Here is a 22,539-nt window from a genome sequence, read left to right as displayed (position 1 = left end):
TGGCTAAATGACAGAGGAAATAACAGGGAGGCGATACGGATTGGGGGTTGGGATGAGGAGACAGAGAGAGGAAGAGACACAAAGAGTAGTCCTGGTTGGTATGAAACAAACAAAAAGTCTCAAGATTTTAATCTGACTTACCCTCCAACACAAAAAAAACACCAGGAAAACTAGTGTTTCCTTTTGTTTTGAAGGGAGAGAAGAGTGGAGCTGCCACAGATGTGCTTACTCCCCAAAAGCTGGGTTGTAATTTGCCAGCCAACGGGTGGAGTTTACCAAAGGCGAAGATAATCTCAGCCCTCAGATATATCAACACGGTAACCATAAAATCTTTGATCCCAAATGCAGTGAAGGATGTGTCCAATAAGAATAGTTTTGCCCTCTTCTTTTGGAGTCTGTCTTGGGGCAATGATTAAAAAGCAGTGGTTGGAATCTGTATATCATTTAGGTTCCCACCCTTTCCTGAATGTAGGGGCCCCGTGCTACCAGTGCTGGTCTTTCAGTATGTTTGCCTGATTATCTTTCTGTCTGGTTGGCAAGTTTAGTCAGCTTCAGCCCACTGACAGAATGCTTCCAAAGGGAAACGAAAGAGCATGGCCTTGTTTCTACAAGCTGGTCAATGCTTCCCTTAACCTCTCCTGTGTCACCATGGCACCCCGTCTGCCCTTGTCTCCTACTGTGGTTTCCATGTCTGCCCTCTTCATCCTTCATCCTCTCTTTTCTCTCTTTTCACACATTCAGACACGCGACGGTCGCTCCCTTGTCTGCTGTCCGTCAGCGTTGCCCTATCAAAAAGGTTGGCCCCCACTTATTTGGAGATCATTAATCATCCCATGTAGGACAGGAGGCCCCTTAATCCAGCCCCTCCTCCCCCTGGCCTCACCAAGCAGGCCACAGCGCGGCCCTCTGCCCCTATCCCCCATGGTGTTATCAAGTTTCAGTGGTTGTAACTGTAGCACAATAAACAGAGGGGGAAGGAGAATGGGGTGGGTGCAAAGGAGGAGGAAGGGGGTGGAGACAGAAAGAAAGAAAGACAAGAGAGGACAAAATGTAATTTCCTAACTACATTTTATTGGTGCATTCTATGTAAAACATGTTTCTCAGGCCTCGAAGACCGCATCCATCTTGAGAATTGCATCTGTAATGAGCCAGATTATAGAAACCGGTTTAAATAAGTTGGTCACCAAATTTAAAATAACTCTTACATTTATTGTCTAATATTTGCCCTGCAGTTCAAAAGGTCGATCTCTAATGAAAATCATTTCACTCACAATCCAACTCTAAAATGGGCGAATGTGCTCACAATACCTTGTGTTTTTGTTGTTAAACCAACCAGGTGCTGCCACTTTCCAGAAGTTGAGGGGTGTTAACTAAAGGAAAATGAGGCCATTTCAAAGAGTCAGAGAATGTTCCTATTGTAGTGTTGTGTTTGTACAGAGGGCCCGCCTGTTACGAGGGCCAGTGTGAGGCTGACCGGGGGAGCAATATAATGCATACATGGATCCCCCAGAGCCCATTCATGGTGTAATTGGTGTGGACAGAGTTCTTGGTCTCAGGGTTACAGTTAGAGAACTTCTTCTAATGTCCTGCTGGGAGGCCACTCTTCCCATAGCACAAATACTGCAAATAGTATCCAGTTTAACACAGACGCAAAATTCTTTTCTAAAAATGTGAAAAAAAAACTGGCAAAGACATGAGCTATCTAAATGTTTAGTGTGTGTGTTTTAGAGCGTGGTCTGCCATTCTCATGTTATCTGTAGTAAATTAAAAATGTCAGTTTGTTTCTTTATTTCAGGAAAATAAGCTTTGCAGGGCGAAAATGACACTTATTGACATGCTCCATTTTGATTGTAGACCAAACAAAAGCCCACATGTGTTCATTTGCTATGTGGCCCCTGAAAACATTACTGGCAGCCTCAGTAAATCTTTACAGGAACAAACAGAGCAGAGCCACTGCTAGTTGGTTTATTATGTAGCTGCAGCTAAATGAGACATCTTCATTATAATCATTACCTTCTCCCCTTCCTCCCATCCTCCTCCTTCCTCTAATTCTATACATCTTTCTTCAGCCTCATTAAGACCACTACGACTTAATGGCACAGACAAGTCCGGCTTACCACTTTATTACTATTAACAGACCTAAATCTACTACGAAGGGATTTTCCCCTAAAATAACTCTAAGGCAGTGATAGCACACCATGTGGTCCCTCTTAAGCTGAATCTACACTTCACAAGACTGTCACACTGCGATGGATCTAGCCTTTGCTGACCGCAACGTGTGGGGTTTTCTGGCTGGAGAAGAAGGGGCTAAAACACTTGTCTTTACTCCCCGCCTGTTACTCCCGCCCTTCTCGACTGGTGATTTCACTGAACAGGAGCCTCTCTCTCTGTGTCTGTCCATCACAGCCTGTGGCCATTAATCATCTCAAGTGGACAGCGCTGACAGGCAGTTGGCTGCATCACTCTTTTATTTTTTTCGTCTCTTTTTTTTCTTCATAGCACACCCATAGCTCCCGCAGCCTCACTCGCTGCCCCCATCCCGAATGAGAAAGTGGCCGGGTGTCGAACCAAAACAAACAATCACCCATCTGCTTAATCGAAACCTTTGAGGTGGTTAATGGCATCAAGCCACCGTCAAAGCTTTTCTCTGCGCTCCCAGTGGGGGGTGAAGGAGCAAAACCTGTAATGGATATGATGGACAATGATGTCGGCATAACTCATGAAGGCTAATATCCTCCACCCACACTCTTCCAACATGAGCAGCCACGGTGCATTTACATTATATTTGCATGTCAGGCCATTAGCTGATGTTTTTATCTGGAGCAAATGACAAGAGGTTTTCTAGTACAATAGGACTATGATTCTTCTCTAACATTACAAGCAACAAATAGTACGCAGGTCAATGCATAAAGGGGCCCAGCAATAGATCTAACAAATATTATTGTGTCCCTACAGTGATCTTGTAAGACAGAGGAGTAATCAGCGAAGAAAAGGGAACCAAGGAAGTAAAGGTAGAGAGGATTTGTATTTGTGTCTTCTGCCGTTTTTGTGATGCAGAGCCCATCAATGGGCCCCTTTACGCAAAGACAGGATTTAGGACAGCTGCTAAAATTCCTCAACCATTAACACACACACACACACACACACACACACACACGTGCCTGTTTTTAAGCACAGAGGCAGGAAATGGGAATCCCTCGTAAGTTTCCTTCCGCTGTTGCTTTCCTCTCAAGGCCTGGAGGCCCCACGACGAGGTGGGAAAAGCACTTCACCATTTGTCTCCCCTCATCCTGAGATTCCACTGGATTTCACTTAACCTCACAATGTGCTTCACAAAATGGGCCAGTATTTTTAAACATTTTGCTTATAAGGTCAGTCAAAAGAGGCTGACATTTTCCCACACGACCAGCTTTAACAAACAGCACATAATGACATTAAATTGAAACAGCAGCCTGAGTGCTCTTTCATTAAAAAAAAGGAGTGCAATAATCTTGAACCAATATCTATGAAGTGGAAATGGAAGGAGAAGTAAACGCACAGTAATTAGAGGGTGCCATCAACAAGAGCTTTGTAAGGTTTGCTGTTCATCTCATATACTCTTGGCACTATCGGCAAAAAGGGAATTCAGCCAAGCAATTTGTTCCCTGTGATTAAGACTCCAGTTTGAGAGACAGCAGAGGTCAGCCAAGTGCCTCTTGTCTTAAGGGAGGGGTGAAGAACTCACTCTGGAGTAGCTGAAATTATACCCTACCCTCTAGTACAATGGTTGCATCAGGTCTCGCTAATGTCAATAGCAACATCCCTGTCATATCCTGCATCCTTATTTGAAGCAGCGTGCAGCCATGGCTGTTTATTTTTCACCTTACCAGTTCTAACAATGAGAGAGTTTTTTGTGGTGCACATTCTCTTTCCTAAATGAAAATACTAAAATAAAAAATAAAAAAAGCTACTTCTGTTTCTCCTCATTTTCTTTTCCTTCGCCTCACTCTTGTCTATTATAGATGAGCACTCTGGAGACACAGTTATATTTGTTACAACAGTTGTCGGCTACTGACCCTTGCGCTGCCTCACTACTGGTCACTTGTACTGAAGATGATAAGGGAACTTGATCCATGTCGGTTCTTGTTGCACTCACTGTAATTCACTCACAACAAGTTCAACAAAATGTAAATGACAAGAGTGCTAATTATCACATTCATTTTGCGGTTGTAAAAATAAAAAGACAGGTCTGTTTATAAAACTCACTTCAAAGTCAACTATTTTTCCCTGTCTTAAATAAATGCAAATTAAAATATAATGAAAATAATGTGATGTGGTGGACTGTAATCAGCCAGTTATCTGCTGTCAGGTGGCATTTTAGTCAACTTGATGGATTTCTCCGTCTGACCAGCGTGAGTAAAGGGTCAGCAGCCAACAGCTCCCAGCGTCTGCCACTGGACAGAGATGCTAACAGGGCCCTGACAGATCCTGTCCCTCCCTCTCTCTGACTCAGCTTAATTCATCACCCTCCAAACAAGACCTCCGGGTGCTAAGACCAGACCAGACACTCCGAAGCTGCTGCTCTCGTGAGCTTGCCAACATTTGCGTACGAGCAGACACACATGAATGTCGATGCACATGGTCCCATCTATACAAATGTACGCACCATCATCATCCGTCACAGTGTGACAAAACAAACTATGCTTCACATACACACTCGTATACATATGGTATCACCCATCATTGCCTGTGACAAAACATAATGAGGTATGAACCACACACACTCTCACAGACCATCATAACCCATCATAACCTGCCAAAACATAATGTGAAATATGCAGCACTGTAATAACATTGTGATTCACCTTGGGAGGTATTGCTCGAGCCATGCCATTTGCTTGGTAACGGATTTGTCTGATAAATGCCTAAGCACATTAGCTGCCCTGGTCAGAGGGGTCTTGTAGGCCATATCAAAGCAGCATGCGGTCAGCTGAGCTTCCCCGGCTGTTGGCCAACTAAATAAGTTAGGCCACTGCCAGATCCTCTTGGCTCTGATACTGCAGAACCACAGGATCAGCGGAGGCAGATCTCACCTGCTGACCCCATAAGGCCTTTACTCTGGGGAGGGGAATTAGTACAGGATTTCTTAGCCAGTGAGAGTTACAGCATGTTTTTTGAGTTCATCAGTGACATAGCACACTTAACAACCATGTAACAAGCTGATACATTTCGAAGCCACAAAGGAAAGAACTATTATTCTTATTCCTTTATCCTTTCTCAGCTCATATGGCTTCTAAATACTGTATGATTAAATAAACCATTTGTGCTGCAGGCCTAACAACAATCAACCTATAGTGAAATTCCAAAAACTCTGTAAAAAATAGAAACCCATCCTCACAATGAGACAGGAAATGACTCTTAAGAAATGGAAGTCCTGTGGTATTTTCCTTTTCCACATAGGCAAAGTGCGGGAAATGAACAGCTATTGTCTCACCTGTGGCAACTCTCACAGACTCACACTGCAATTTATAGCACAAAGGTGTCTCTATTGGATTCAAAATACCCCACATGCCATGGAAATGACCAACATTACGGTTGTAGCTTTGAATATAGAATATACATGTATATCGAGTTGTCTAAAGGACCTACAGCCTGACAGCATTACTTTCATTGAGGTATCCCTTAACATAGACACAAATTTCCACAAAACTCTGCAAAACATGAGTTCTTCAGGAAACCACCAGGGGAAACACATTTGTAGAGAAAATACCCTCACATACTTTGAGGTTCCATTTAAATCTTACCTAAACCCCAACTGAACCACCGGTTTTTAAGTGTATGCCAAACCTGCTGGATCTGACATATGTAAAAGAAAGTCTATGCTAGTGCATCTATGAGAGCGCTAGTGAAGGTGGCAGGAACATAATGAGGAAGCAGTTGCTGTTTAATATACAGTAGATTTCTGAAAAGAACATTTACCTCTTTTCTGCATGAAGGTGAAGAGGTCATCCAAAAACTCCTTCCTTTTGGGGTCATTGTCCAACTCGTACAACTAAAAGAAGAAAACAGAAGCTTATAAGGGCCATTACGCACCAAGCTGTCAGTTGACCACCAGGCGCCATGGGTTCATGGCTTCATGTGGCCGACCACAATGCGTAGTTTATGCTGAGAATCTAATAGTGTAAGCTCTAGTCGTTTGGCCCATTAGGCATGTTAAATAGTCACTGGAAGAACTGTCTGCCTGTTCAGCATAGTGAACTGTGCTGATTTTGGAGTTTTTCTTTATGTTTCATCTCTACCCTTCCAACACTAAGCTGACAATGACAAACTTTACTGTGCCAGGGAAACATTTTTATCAGACATATTTTCAGTGTGTACTGTTTAATCAGATTCACAGTGATGTTAAAAGGGTTTGGTACTTTGTTTTGTTCTTCTGCAATGTTTTCTGGAGTAAAAACTACTACTGACTAACTATATCTTTGTGAAGTGCAACTTTTAACAGAAGAGGTGATGTAACATGAGTCTTTGTCAGTGATAGTTCTTTGAAGCCGGCTTGGAATTTCAGGGCCCTTAGAAATGTATTTATAGCTCTATATGTTGAAATACAATTACACTGAATTAATGTTATGATATAATTGGTGCAAAAGTGAGAGTTGATGACTGATCACAATCTCTAAAATGCTCACTTTAGCGAAGTCTCTGGAAGCCTCTCCTCTTCCTCTGCTACTGTCAGCCTCATCCGCCCAGCCTGCACTTCCATTCTGCAACAGACAAGAGAGGGAACACAGATAAGCTCAGTAAACTAAAAAAAAGTGGTTATAAACATGTACACAGAGGAGGATCCAGACTGTAGTAGTAAGAATACCATAAACAGTAATAGTAATATGTATGTAATAGTATGATGTATTTTTTTAAAGATTATTTATGAGACATTTTGCTTTTATTTGATGGTGACAGTAGAGATATGGACAAGAAACATGGGTAGAGAGAGAGACAGAGGAGTATGACATAAAACAAAGTTCCTCAGCTGAAATCGAATCAGGGATGTTGTCCATGTCAAACACTAAAGTAGGTGCAAATCTGTAATGTAACATTTTTTCTAAAATGTGTTTATTTGATTTTTACCTACAAAGACCTCATTAGGTTGACACTGACTGCAGGTCAAAAAGTTCATAACGGGCTAAAGAAAACAGGTAAACTCTGGACTAGTTACCACAACTGCCAGCATTCTGCAACACAAACACGTGAAAACTAATATATACTCAAACTCCAAGAATGCATTTTTCCAGAGGTTGGAGGAGTAACCTCTGGAGTTATTGTGCCCCTGAGCTCCTGTGTCCCCCTCCCCCTTCATCCTCAAACATCTCCATTTGACCTAAACCATCTGCATCTGGGCCTGCCCTGCCCCCACCCGTGTCTTCCGACCCAGCTGGATACAAGGGCCCCCCCATCCTTCAATCTTAACGCAATCTTAACGCAGCTGTGACGGGTGGCCAAGTTCATGGAGTGTAGCTGGCTATCAGGAGGGGCCAGGGGAGGGTGGGCTGGTCAGTAGCCCTTACTCTCTCTCTCTCTCTCTCTCTCTCTCTCTCTCTCACACACACACTCACACACACTCTGCACACACACACACTCTCTGCAGAGGCTGATCATGGCTGTGTGTATGTTTGTGAGTGCAGGGAGGGGGGCAATGGCCCCACAAGACGGGAAGGAAGGAAAATAGGGGCAGAAAGGGGTGCACGGTATGTGCCGACCAGGAATGTCTCCTAAAGACAAAACCTATAAAAGCATCAGGAATCAAAACAAGATCCGTTTGGAGGGGGACGTTAATAGCTCCAGCTCAGGGTCTAGTTTCAACCGGGAGCCCATTGGTCAGTGGCAATTACGGGGCCTGAAACGAGAGCCAGGAGGGCAAAGGTTGTCAAGGCCCCTGAGAGCAAGTCATTTTCACCCTCTCACTCTCTGTACGTATAACGGTTGTCAACATTCATGCTCCCTAAACAAATACTCATCAGCCATTAACCAGCAAACACACTAAATGAGTTGTTTCAGATTAGACTTATCTGCTATTTAGAACAGGCAACATCCTCACTTACACAGGAAAAATTAAAAGGTCCTCAAAATACTAATCTTTATTAGTTAAGTTTGGAAATTAACTTTCACAACATTGATAAATGGGAAAAGGGTTTATTTATCTACTAAAACTAGCATGAAAACTTAAGTTCCAAAATACTTCATTTCCAGTATTAAAAACTAGTATTTCAAGTTCATTTCAAAATTACAGCCAAAATAGAATAAAACCATGAGTTTTTCTTTTCTGATCATCATTTTATCATATTGGCCATATACTGATACCATGTGTTGAAATTAGTCTAAAAATACAGTTAAGCAGTGCTTATCAAAATCACAGTTCATGTTGCGGTCAACATTATCTACAGTATGTGACAGAGATTACAGCAAGATCATCATGTGAAGGTAAATGTATAGTACATTTGAAGGACTTACAGACCTTTGCACACAGTTTGACCACTTCTGTTAACCTTTAACCATTATAAACAATTATAACAGAAGATAATTCAGACTGCAGCATATAATCTCACGCTTGCCCTTGTATGAAAAACTAGAAATACCGCCTTGTGGTTGTATGCCTCCGCTAACCAGTCAAGTTGTGTTTTACATCCATGTCTGTCTAGACTTACCTATATAATATTTGTAGTGAAGACTTTGATGGAAATTAATAAAAAGATATAAAGTGTACTTTTTGGCGAAATTAAGTTATCATTATATTGACATGTTTGATTCCAGTGAGTAATTTCCAGTGAGAAACATGCTGTCTTCACTTAAAGACTATTTTTAGAGAGGACTGATAGAGAGCTTCGTCACATGGTGTAACGATAGTCACCTGAAGCTCAATATCAGCAAAACCAATGAGCTTGTGGTGGACTACCAGAGGAACAGGAGGCCCCCTGTCCTGCTTCCTCCTACAGTGACCATGATGTGATTTGTGTTGCTGTTCTATGAACAAAGTGACTCAGCTCATCCAAAACCTGCCTTCAATCAGCTCATTACCTCTTCAGTATTTCAGCCCTGGCTCTTCACCCATTCATCGCAAGATTGTTTTCTCAGCTACAGTGGTAAGCAAAAACCTTCCTAGTCAACTCCCTAGAAAACTATTCATTTTGTTGTTTTCTAACTTGTTATTCATTTCCTTTCCCTTGCCTCAGCTTTGTTGTTCTTGTTCTGCTGTATGTCTATTAGTGTGTAAGTTCATTGAGAGAAAGAGAATAAAGACAGAATCAAATTCCTTGTATGTGTTCACCTGCTTGGCCAATAAAGCTGATTCTGATAGACAATGCTTCAGATATGATATCACTGCAAAGAAGCTACAAATTCTAAAATAATCCAATAGATGACAACCCAGCAGCACAGAAGATCTATACAATCACCACAGGTGGACACCAAGATTAATGTCACCATTTCAGTATCAGACCAAATGTGAAGTATGGTCACAATCTCCTCTTCTGTTCCTGAATTATGGAGTTGAATAACAGCCAGAAAACTGTTTTGCAGAACATTATGATGTCACAGTGAAGTTGACCTTTGACCTTTTGGATATAAAACATCATCACTTCATCATTTTATCCTATTAGACATTTGTGTGAAACTTTGTCATAATTAGCGTATGAATTCTTGAATTATGGTCAAAGACGTGTTTTGTGAGGTCACATTGACCTTTGACCACCAAAATCTAATCAGTTCATTCTTGAGTCCAAGTGGACGTTTGTGCCAAATTTGAAGAAATTCCCTCAAGTAGATCCTGAGATATCTTGTTCACCAGAATGGGACGGACGGACAGATGTACGGATGGACATACAGACAACCAGGAAACATAATGCCTCTGGGATGTCGGTGGCGCAGAGGCATAAAAATTGCATTCGGCACCTTTTATACACGCAGAATGTTTCCTATTCAATTGCCTAGAAGTCGACACTGTGTAATCTCACAGGCAATAACCAAATGGGGAGCCATAAAGCTATATGTGAAACACCATTATTCTGTTAGTTAGTGAGTTACGGTACTCTGTTGAAGCACCAGTATACTCCATCAACTGCTTGTCGGATGGTCAAATGGCTGCGGAATGCTCCCTACACCTTTCTAAAGTCAAAATAATGGGCGCTGGTGTCCAACAATTTCAGTAACTTTCCGAAACCGACATTCACATCTACTTCACTCAGTGATTGCAGTGGTGAGAAAGTAAGCAGGTTCTGAATTGCTCTCTCAGGCTCTTTTTTCATTCTTTACACAACTATTTGTGTCACTTTTTGTGTTTAGTGCAAAACTATGAATGCCTTCCAGGAGAGACTGTCTGAAAAGGTACACCATCATCCCATTTCCTAATTACTGCATCTCCCCCTCACTATGAGGCCCTGCTTTTTTTTTTTTTTTTTTTTTTTTAAACACGTCGTACAAACAAGTTATATTCTGGAAAAACCGGAACACAAACGTGTGGAATATCAATACCAGTCTTTAATAATAATTAAATAAACCTGTGTGTGTATTATTATTATAACAAATATCATTCATAAAGACTTTTTTTTGACAGTATAACCAAATTGCTTCATCTACTGTGTGTGTACGTAGATACAGAGTACACTGATAGTTGAACTCTGTTTAGTGATATGTCATTTACAGTCTAGTCATTTAACAGATGCTCTTATCCAAAGGAAAAAAAACTTGAGGCTTCCAAAATGAGAGGGAGCTCCCAGCTCATAGTATCAGATGTAACTACAAAAGAGCAGACAGTAGCTGCTGGGTTACTGGCCTTGGATTTGTTAGGGGAACACAAATGTGTTTGCACACAAACCACATGCACACCTACACACTCGTGCCTCCCTGAGGGACACTCTGTGTCATGGGAGCGCAGAGGTCAAGGTGGTCCAAACATCAACTGAGAACAAAGGTCTAAAATGACAGAACACCACTGTCCAGTCAGTGTCAGGCTGTAGCTTCCTGCTCTTCTCCCTCCTCTGCTTCTACTACATTTTCTGAGATGCCTGTAATAGACAAGATTTGGCTAAAAAAAACTGGATCATTACTTTCTCATTTTCACAAGAGTGAAACTGCCACTGATTCTGAATTTTTCCTCTCACTGACCATGTAGAACAGTCATTTTGACGTCCTTTTTAATTGTGCAGTTAATGAGGGCCAAAGTAACTGGAGATAATACTTTTTCTTTATTTTTTTTAAAATGGTGTTTGTACATAGAGGTGGGAGATACGAACAAAAGTAATATTTCATTCAATTCAGTTGATTTCAGATCTTTACTGTCCCACAAACAGAAATCATTCCTACTAGGCTGATATCCATGTGTAGAAAGAAAAAAATCATAAAGTCAAATGTTACACTTATGTTGGTTCCTCTGAATTAAATGCTTTTTTGATTGTTTGACTAGAGCACAACCTAGAAAAAGGTCTCATACTGGGACAGACTAGTATCCCAGCATTCATCTGTTGCAATTTCCCACCCACATAATGGCAACTTAAACAAAACAACATATCCACCTGTGTTTGCCCCAACAGACTATTGTAGCATCACTTTAACTGAAACATGGAGAGCTCTTTTGCATTGAACAAGAATTGACAGTTTGTCCCTCTTCAACTGCTGCGTAGTATGTGGAGAGCAAGCTGAGGCTGTGCAGCTGCTATGATGAAAAGGACAGATGACAGTTAAGATAAAACCAAACTACTTTAAGAATAGACTAACCCCTTTTTTTTTTTTTTAAAAACACAACAAAAACAGGGCAATTTACATTATTTGCATCTAAGAAACCATGTCTGCTTCTCTAGCTGGTTCAAAAAAAGAACAGTAATTGAAACATGGAAGCCCTTAACCGTGAATAGACATGTTGGCTCTTGAATTGGGACTTTGGTCAGCTGAGGAATGTTAACACTATGTTGCTTTTTGTCAAGTTAGAGTGGATACTGATGTTTTGGGACCACTCCTTATGATCAGTCACCTCAGCCCCTTCATCACATCCAGTGCTCCACCCTGAAATAACTTCTTTAAAAAAAGAAATTCCCACACCCTACTACGTTCATGACAGAGACGTACAAGCCTTGACTTGCCTGATATACTGCGTAATTGTTTCGAATATAATACTATGTGTGTATGTATGCATCTTGTGTGTGCCTTTGTTGCCAGTTTTTTTTTTTTTTTTTTACATTTTAGGCAGTCCTAAAGCCAAACACCTGAAAGTATATATGCAAACTACAATTTCAATTAGGTCAAATTAAATTATAATATTCAAATAAACACATTAAACGTGCGTGTGTGTGTCTGTGCACATACATTGCAGGGTGTGTGTGTTGGATGTGGGATGAACTGAAGCCCTCATATGTTTAAGCGGCCCATGTTTCCTTTCTGTCTCTCTCATGCTGTTAGCAGGTTTATTGGCCAGGCTGTGGGTGGCCTAATCACATTATGACCATACGTGACTGACTGGCGCAGGGCCAAATCAGGGATAAGAATAAGGTAGATGAGATGAGAAGTGAGCTGTAGCTGGCTATCGCCAAGTGGGGTGGGGGAGCTGGGGGGGGCTGTCCACACATTAATATGCAAAAAGTGCTCCTGTGCCTAAAAAAGTGATTTTTATGGAAAAGGTTTCATGCAGATGGCCCAGGTGGTTACCACGTAATTCCATTTGGTATTACCCTGTACAGATTGTAAAAATGGGTTAATCTCCACTGTTATTCCAGTGCTGATAACATTACACAAACTATTATTGTCCATTTTTGACATGGGGAAGATTTGGCTCATTTTTTGTCTCCCTGTGAGTCCCTTTTCCTAGACCACTCAATTTTGACTGCACCAGTTGTGAAATCTATGCGTTTGGACTGTGCAATCATGTGACATTATTGTCACACATTACAGTGGATAGTCTACAACAAGTTGACATTCTTTGCATATCCCACCATCTGCATCACACAAACCTCACAACACACTCCTACTTGAATGTCAATGCATAGCTTGGGGGTAATTCTACGCAGCCATTATAGAAAGATGTCTGGAGTAGAGCCACCATTTTAGTGAGGCCAGGCATGCCGGAACAAAAAGGGTTAATGGCTGCTGCTTGGGGAGTGGGGGATGGATGGCATTGATTGCTCAGGATGTTGACAGCACTTCTCCAATTTGATAGTGGAGCTGTTATTAGATGAAGAGGCTTGTCCTTAATAAAAGCATCATGTGATTTGCCTTCACTCTTCCAGTAGGAGGTTGGGTGGGCTCAAATAGCAGCTATTGGGTGATGGAAATATTCATGGTGTTTGACTCGCTTTGGGATTTATCTCAAAATAATAAAAGTAGGGGGAAAACTAGATCAAGCTAATTTCCACAATTGCATACTGTATAGACAGCACTGAACCTATGTGAAATAGTTCATTTTCATACTATAGATAACAGGTTAGATGACATAAGTGACATGTTGGCAAGAGTGGGCCAGAGAACAGTTGTTATTTAGCAGCCTGCCAGTGTGATCCTGCGGACTAAACAAGGCCTAATGAAGAGAGGCACGTGTCTCTGCCATATCAAAGTCCTTTTAGCCCTGAGCCAATCCCCTATCTCCTGACTTCCCACTCCGAGCTACTGTCACGGCTCTGTGTCCCACAATACACAGCTACACGCTGCAGACCAAATCCCCAGGGCCACAGTCATTGAACAGGAGGCCAAAATCAATAGCCCTGGATGTGCAAACACAGGGAAGTCCCCAGCCCCCTCCGGACGCAATCTCACAGCACACGTCAATACTCATCATCCTCAGTCATCTACCGCCACGCCAGGGAAACTGAGATGAGGGCAGGATCACAGCTCCCAGAGTGACCTAACCCCTTCACTTACAACTGAACACCCTAACTTTTACCCAGTTCAGACTGACACAGTGATTAGGGTCGACCAGCATCAGCCGACCCTCCCTCACAACAATCCTCTTGACCCAGGTTGGATGTGGGTCGGACACTGCCCAGTTTTGGTGAACAGGCGTTGGACCCATTAACACTCCTTTTAAAAACACCACTAACTAGATAATGTATTATAAAGATGAGCAGACGAAAAAAGCAAGTAGAAAAACACACATGCTGTAAAGTGGTGACATATGGCCACTGTATAAGTTTTATCTATGACTGTTGCGTTCAGCTTTTCCCGCTTTCTTCTTCTACAGCTGACTACCCATGGCTTGCTGTAAATGGCAACTCCCACATGGACACCAGAACTGTGCATAGCAGTTTGTAATACTCAAAGACTGGATTTTACAAGTCGGGAAAGTTATTGTGGTGGCAACTATTTTATATTTCATCGTGACGATCACAATGTAAACGGCAGTAATCCACCGGGAATGTGCGCTTGCATGTATATGACTGGCGAATGCAGCGTCTTGCCAGATCACATTGTGTTGCACCAAAAGTTGAGTCACGTTAAACTTTTTTGCCGGACGATCCAGTGTTGTTTTGCCGGAGACCCTTGTGTCGGTAACCCGGCTGCATTAGCGCTCAATGCTCCATTTTTTTTAATGCAGAGCTTAAGTCGGTCTGAACGCCACCTAACACATGGAAAAACCCTCATTAAATTGCAGTTTACAAAAAAAGAGGTGTAAACAGCCACACCTATCCTCACTGAAAACAAATTACATGCACATACAAGCAACATCCCTTTACCAAGCCGAGGCAGTAAATCAAGAGTAACGAAATGACGCAGTGCTCTCGGTGCGAGCTCTACCGGAATAGAGACAGAAGAGAGGGTGACTTTAGCGAAATTCACCAACATTCCTGTACACCAGTAACAGGACCTCACAATAACAAGAGAGCCCCTCTCATCCCACAGGTACTCTTAACATCTCATTCCCGGGCTAATCTTTTTTAGCCAAATTGCTGCCTGTCAAAACAGTTCAGCGAGGGAAATCTTTTAAACAGACACAGCGGCAGTAATTTAATCAAGGCCTCCGACAGAAATCTGGATCACAGCCAACAACAGTGATAAATGGAGAGTAGCCAGAAAAGAGGCTTCACACTTGCTTAGTAGTTAAACTACTGCTTAATTTGTACAATTGAGTGAAAAAGGTATTACAACTACTAGATAAAGATAAAAACTGTTTGGCATTTTCTTTGTACAGGAATTTGTGAATAGAAGTGGATATGTGATTGAAGCAGATTGCATATACAGTAAGCCTGTTTCTTCATCTACTGAGGAATGAGAGCCTTGCTGCCTTCAGTTTAAGTCCATCTGTGAAGCCGCCTTCATGCTCTCAAAGAAAGCGAATCTGCTTCCTCTCAGCATGCCTGTAAAAACGAGCATTGTAGGGGGCAGCGATTTCTAATCCAAATCAAATAATTGCAGCCCTGATCCCTCTGCGGGACTCCGGGAATCATTTATAGTGCCTTTTGCCATGGGGAGGGGGTGAGGGGTGAGGGGCGGGGGTTGAGGGGCGGGGGCGTTAGGCTGAGCGGATGGTGTCCTTTATCTGCTAAATACTGTAAAGGATCTCATGGTGAGCTTGCCATACGCTACCGCCAACAAAGGCTCTGGCTAATCGTGATTCCATGTGCGACGAGAGGGAAGTAAATCTCGCTGCCACTCGGGAACATATGGTAGAGTTCCTAGTTACAAACAGATCCACTGCTGATTCTTTGCTCTCATTAAGAATTATTATAGAGCATAAAAAAGGTCACATATCACATGAGAGCAGGCCGGCAGCAGAAAACAGAACCCAGGGGCATGCCTGCCTTTGAATGTCCGGTCATGTTTGTAGCTGGAGGGGATTTCTGGCTTTTTGGGGAACAGACAAAGTGGCGGGGACAAGGGGCTAAACGTCCAGGGGCAGAACGTGTTTCTACCTGCCCTGGCCTCAGCAATGCTGCACCTCTAAACAGGCCACTGAAAAACAGGCCTCCAGGCAAGACCACCCCTCCCTCCATTAATCACTCCAATTACAAAGCTGAAAAAGAGAAACGGGAAAAATAGAGGGAGGGAGACAAAGATAGAGAGACAAAATGAAAATAGGCAGACAGACACTCACAGAGAAAAAAACTAAATTATACACTGATCAGTCCACTTTTTCACCTCGTCCATTTTCAGACCCAGAGAGAGAGAGAGAGGACACTGTAAGGAAGGTTTGTAGTCAATGTTGTCCAACCACATCAGAAATCAAGTGTTTATAGCCGTTCTGAACGGCCACTCAGACTGAAAAGCCGGCCTTCAAAGAGAGTGGGGGATGAGATATTGTTTAAATATGGGGGTTAAAGGTGCACATTTTCACTGTCTCTCCTGGAAGGAATTCATAGTGTTTTAGACGTGAAAAGTGACAAATAGTTGTGTAAAGAATGAAAAACAGAGAGCTTGAAAGACTAGTTCAAACCCTGGCTCCTTTCTCACCTACGCACAGCTGGCCAATCACTGTGTGAAGTGGGTGTGAATGTTGGATTGTCAGTTTTTTTTGGTTTCTTAAAGTTACCGAAAATTGTTGAACGCAGCACCCCAATTCCAAAGTCTGAAAGGTGTGTGGGGAGGAGGCTATTCAACCATCCGACAAACAGTTCTGACGGAGTATACTGGCAGCTTAACCAACAAGAAAGACCTATGTCTGAAAGAAAGGGGAGGATCTGCATATTTTGTCCCTGGGTAAACATGTCTGTTGGTGACTAGAAAGTCTGGTTTGCCAAATAAACTGACTGCATACAGCTCCAGCCCTTTCACCAAGACACCACATTCCACAAGCAGAGGCCCCATCCCCCATTACACTAGCTGGCCCCTTTCGTTGCCTCACACAAATGCAACGTTTATAGGCTGGTGTGGCCAGAAGTTCACACTCATTGGTTCAAAGACCCTTTCACAGGCAGAGCAAACATTTTAGTGAATCACATCTGTGCCACCACATACAGTACTCTATAAGTTAACCCTTTCCAGCGGTCTTTCAGGCCCACAAGAAACTAGACCTCAGAGACTGGATTTTCCAACTGAACTATGCACAGACTTGCACGGGGCCCCCTCGGTGCCCCATCGCGGATAATTTGATTTGAAGCTATTAGTTTTGCTGTGTGAAGTGTACAGTGACAGATATTAAGTAAATTCCAATATGCAAAGTATTTATTATTTCAGAAAAACATATTCAGATTCTCACAGAATCAAAATAACAATAAAAAATCTGTACAAAAAACCCCCAAATTTTAAGGCCCTTTGTAAGAAACAAGCTATTCTGCTGCATTCAGGTTGAAGCAGCTATGAGGGTTTCTTCTGGGTTAAAAGCCTTGGTTAAAATACCTTGCATATCTCATATCTTTCAAAGAGCAAGCATCCACTTCACCCCCGTGCTAATGGCAGCTGGAGACATCACACAGACCTGATAGGCCTTTATATACATTCTCATTATAGTGACAGCGCCGGGAACTTGATACATTCACAATCAACAAAAAACCTTGACTGCTATTAGGACACATCACATCTAATTACATATGAAATGACAGAGGTCACAACGCCTGCAGTCAGATGGGTAAATGACTTCTTTGTCTGGTGTATGGTGGTGGGGCAGAGAGGTATTGGGGAGGGGGGGGGGGGGGGGGGTATAAAACCAGTCCTGTTATTATGAGGGTTTCCTCCATCAGAGAAGTTAGTGTTATGACTATCTCTCTGAATCCGCAGTATCAAATGTTCAAACCATAAGCGCAATTCACAGCTTTCTGTAGAGTCTAATCGATAGGGAGCGATTTCCCTGTTCAGAGCCAGAGGTATCTGTTTCCTCTCAGCTAGCGTTAAGTGTGCAGGGGCATTCCACCTCTGACAGGCCAGTACCCCCCAGGGACCCGATCTGGGATGGTGCAACCCGTCACGCATCTGGAGCTCATCTCCAGGGTCTGACAAGCCACTACATCTCTACTGGACACTCAAAAGACAGCAAAGACACCAAAAAACTTGAAAGAACAAACATACCATACAAAACTCATTGTTAGTATGGAGATTACTGAACCAAAATATAAGAAAACCAAGCTTAAGACATTTCACTGTCATTGCTGTGGAAGTTATGCTGTCAATGTGTAACTGTATTTAGACCAGCAACTATCAAGTTCACCGAATAAAATGTTAGGCATGCTGTGTGGTAGGGCCTTGGCACTACTTTTTGCATTGGTCCTTTACAACGAAACTTTTTGACTGGTTTGAAAAAAAACTGAGAATCCAGTTTGTGTAACCCAACACTGTACTTGTATGTGACCTGCAATGTAATTTTATTGTGTAACATGAATATATGGATAAATAATGCTTGCATTACATCAGCTGCCGGCTCTACTAGCTAATCAGCTAACTCCACTCATTGTTGCATCAGACAAACCACACAAAGCATTCTACTATTGCAAACCAACCCTGAATAGTTAACTATATAATAACATATGCTCTAGTACTGGATATTACTTATCTAGTCCCTTAAATTATCAATATAATTGAAGTTTTACTGGGAGAATGTGACTCATAAAGTTGACTTGATGTGATCTGGATACTTTTATTGGAGAAGACGTATCACTCTGTTGGAGTTGTTGGAACTACAGAAACACAGTCCGCTGTACATTGATGTTACAGAGTGGAGTGTAAAATAATCTTTAGCAAGTACAGACACTGGCTGTCAGAGAGCATATAAACCAACAATATCCCAGTTTAATTTTGGCCTCTCAACAAGTTACTCAAACAATTAACTTTAATTAGCAATAGCTGATATAATCCACCGCTGGCAGCATCATTGTAACCAGCGATAACGACTGTCAGCTCTGTCTAAAAATAAGAAGCTGTGAGCTAAATGTTTTTTTCACCGCTGTGCTGATGAGAAAAAGTGAATTAGAGTACGAGTAGTAGTAAAATCTGTGTATTTTGCCAATCTGGGTGTCAGAAATAAAAGTACTATCCTAAAAAATAAATACCAGACCCACTTACACGTTTGCTTTATGCTCTATGCTGCAGTTCAGTCCATAAGCAGACATCACAGAAATGTAGCACATACGATCAGATTAGATGAATGATTCTCATGGGGAAATTGGGTTACTGCAGCAGCAGCAGGCAATATGGTATAGATAAAAGAGCAAATAGACTCTATTACAACCGCAGAAAAAAAGCACATATTGAGAATAGTCAAACCAATAAAAGCATAGATGAGGGCCGGCCAAAAATCTTATCACACTATATTGATCGATGTCCCTAATTATCACAATATATATTTAATAATAATAATAATGATAATAATAATAACAATAATAATAATGCTCAATTTACAGTTTGAAGAATATTCTCTTTAGGACAGAACCGTATAGAAACCAGAAGGTTAATTATGGTCTATAATATACAATCATTTATTATCAGACTGAATAGGTGAGAAGCATTCAACAGAACCAACATGGCTTTACATTAAACACTGAATGATTAAATAAAATAATAAATATGTAAACAACTGCTATGATTCCCATCACATCAAATACCTTGTTTCAAACATCTCTCAAACATTTTAGAGGTAGTTTACTAATGAACATTGATAAAATAAAATAAAATAAAATAAAATAAAATAAAATAAAATAAAATAAAATAAAATAAAATAAAATAAAATAAAGAGTTTATCAATGTTGAGGATGATTATGTTGCACATTTTTGGCATCTTCACTACAGGTTTCTTGCAAGAAAGACTAATCTGTCGACTTTCTCAGGCTTGACAAGTAACTAACCTTGTTAGGTAAACTGGGATGCAGTCCTGCCCTCAGAAAAGTTTGTTGAGGTTTGCCAACCATTGTTGGTGTGAGCTAGCAGATTAGCATGCCAGCCACAGGCTTGGCGTTATCACTCACTCTCCCCGGTGTCCTCAGCCACGCTACCACCATAATTAAAATCTAATTCTGTGGTTAACACTGCATTCGGTTTTGCTCTGGCAGCTGCTCATTTTCTTCTGAGTAGGCTACTCCACACAGGTGGTCATTCTGAGTTGTTGTGAGTGGGAGGGGCTGGAAACATGCGTCAACCACATGTGCTTGTTTCTCTGCTGTACGCTGGGCTGTTTGTGAAGTGTTTTTGTGGGCAGAGGAAAACAAACTCAAAAATAACTATTGGAAAAAAATCTATTTATTGTTGAAGATTTTATTGTGAAAACCATCGCCCAGCCCTACAAAGACGTACAGTGTTTCCAAAGACAGATTAACAATTGAGCAGATATTTGCACAGTACATACAGTAGTTCACATTCACTCAAGCTAGTACAAATTTAATTCAGCTCCTATGGTGCATAGCTTTAACCACTGTAAATAATGTTTTTTTAACCCTGCTAACTCCATAAAGCACAATCCTCTAGCTGGTGAACTAACTTGCTCTGACATTTTTGTCACTAATGTAAAGTGCACATTACTTTAAGTGTGATTCCAAAGTATGTGTGATCAACACTACCAAAAGTGTTCCAATGTTGTGCTATCAATCATTTTGTACTTGCTGCTTTTAAAAAAATAAATAGCCTGACCACACGTCCTGTCTGTGCTGAAAGCACAGGGCTTCCTCAGGTTTTCTAATCACATTTATTTAGGGCAGGAAAACCTGAGATGCCTTTGTTTGACCAGATGGCTGGCTAATCAAGGCTGGCTCTGCTGGGGGTTGGGGCATCCCAAATCTACCACTAACATTATTGAACCATGTTCCTCATTAATATGCTGATGTTTGTTCGAAAAGAGGCTTGTAATCCGATGCACTTTATGTAAATTTCAGACATGGAGAGCTGCACTCACCTGCACATTAACAATGGCATAATCCCAACTACATTTCTGTTGTCAAATAATTAAGAACAATGGAAAAATTCTACACTGCAGACCTCCTCAAGCTACAACATACAGTTCTATAATAACCTACATTCACTGTAGCCCCCGCTGTTAATAATTCAATTTTCTGTGCCACTCTTTAATCATTTACTAACATGGCTTTTGAAATTATCGACTGCAGTTGACATGGTCCATAGTACTATTCACAGAGTGATTGTCTATTAACCAGATCAGCTACAAGTCACAAACCTGATGCAGGTTTTTTCTGAAATAATTCAATGATTCAATACACAACTTTTAATTCAATACATCCAACAATGTGTGTGCTGATGACACCAATACATTAATCGAAAAGGGTCAAACATTTTACTTTTTTATTGCATAGTCTGAAATACTTCACTTCTATAAAGCTGAATAAATAAACTGATAATGGAGATGTAGTGCAGATTACCAGGTATTTCTTTTTTGTGCATTATATCATGACAGCAGCATGCCCTGTTGAATCAAAGTTTGATTTTTCATTACACCCCTTATATAATGTGATTATCTGTCCATTTCTTTGGCTTTTTTTATTCAATTACTTTACGTACATTATTGTAGATACATCAACACATTTAAGAAATGCTTGATAAGCACAATTCTGAGCATTTCATCTGCAAAAGTGATTTTATCCCAAAGAAAATAAAACTCTAATATGTCAACATACATCTGCTGCACAATAAACTGTGTAAATGAATCACTATGTTACAAACAGGACTTTGCTCATGCTAGTGGGAATAAGCTTGTTTTCTTCCTATATGAAGCTGTGTGTACACTGGCACAACATTTAGGATTACTGGCCAGTGGCTTTGACAGACACACTGCTTGTTGGTGGTTTCTAGTGATAATTGTGATCCAAAAAGGGAGTAGCTTTGGATGACGTACAGCCTTGAGTGTAGAGTGTAAATGTTTGAAACTGATCTGTGAACACATTGCTTTTAGTGTAATGTGACATTTCCTGGGCAGCAGCCAGGAGCTTTTCTTTTTTTTTCTTCCTTCCTCCTCTCATGGTAGCGCCCTCTTACAAGCACATGATTACGCTCAGCTTGTGTTTGAAGATTTGGCAGACAAACAGCGTGGCCACATGCTACTATAAACTACATGGGTTTTTGGCAAGCAGCGCAATGAGTGTGCAAGCTGAAAAGCAGGCGGGCTACAGTGAAAGGAAAGCCTCCTCCACTTTTACTTCCTTCTCCTCTGCATGGCTTTGTGCCAGGTCCCCGTCAGCTGCTGTGTTTACCCAAGGGCCTTGACACAGTGGCCCAGTTAGCACCTACAGGCCCCTGACACCAGCCTGGAGCTCAGCCAAAGTAGTGGCACAAGACAGCTAAGAAAACCACAAACAATAGACAACTCTCGTAACTCTCACTCTTTGCCTCCAAGCCTCCTCACTGGCTGGTCCTTTATACAAGGAGCAAAGCTGGGACCAGAAACCCAGGCTTGGGCAGATCAGGGAATTTTTAATTGATCTGTATCAGCATTATAGAGTTGTGCTCTAGGTAAAACAGCTGCTGAAGTCGCTCCCTTGCACTCCATTACGACACTGGAACCGTTTCTTTGATTAAGTCCACAAAATGTTGTGAAAAAGACTTGTCTTGTGTCCTAGCATTTTCAGGTAGTGGATCTCTGGCCACAATGAAATTTAGGAAATAGGCTACATCTCCTCTTCCTCCCTGCCCTAAAGCAGATGCAGCCTGATTACTTTGCTAATT

The 22,539-nt window shown here is 41.6% G+C and overlaps 1 protein-coding gene across 2 annotated transcripts in view; it reads right to left on the bottom strand.

Moving 5' to 3' along the window:
• The window catches only part of LOC121898877 (AT-rich interactive domain-containing protein 3B-like), a 54,564-nt gene that overhangs the window by 20,039 nt on the left and 11,986 nt on the right, over positions 1–22,539 (bottom strand). For both annotated transcript variants that reach the window (XM_042414365.1, XM_042414374.1), the window contains exons 3-4: positions 6,666–6,740; positions 5,959–6,031 (exon numbers count right to left, since the gene is read on the bottom strand). In XM_042414365.1, coding sequence (XP_042270299.1) covers positions 5,959–6,031; positions 6,666–6,740 — 148 coding nt within the window. The remainder of the gene's footprint in view (positions 1–5,958; positions 6,032–6,665; positions 6,741–22,539) is intronic.

The sequence above is a fragment of the Thunnus maccoyii genome, chromosome 1 (assembly GCF_910596095.1).
Source record: "Thunnus maccoyii chromosome 1, fThuMac1.1, whole genome shotgun sequence".
NCBI lineage: Eukaryota > Metazoa > Chordata > Actinopteri > Scombriformes > Scombridae > Thunnus > Thunnus maccoyii.
The sequence above is the reverse complement of the archived record's forward strand: the minus strand, read 5'-3'. Positions and strand labels throughout refer to the sequence as shown.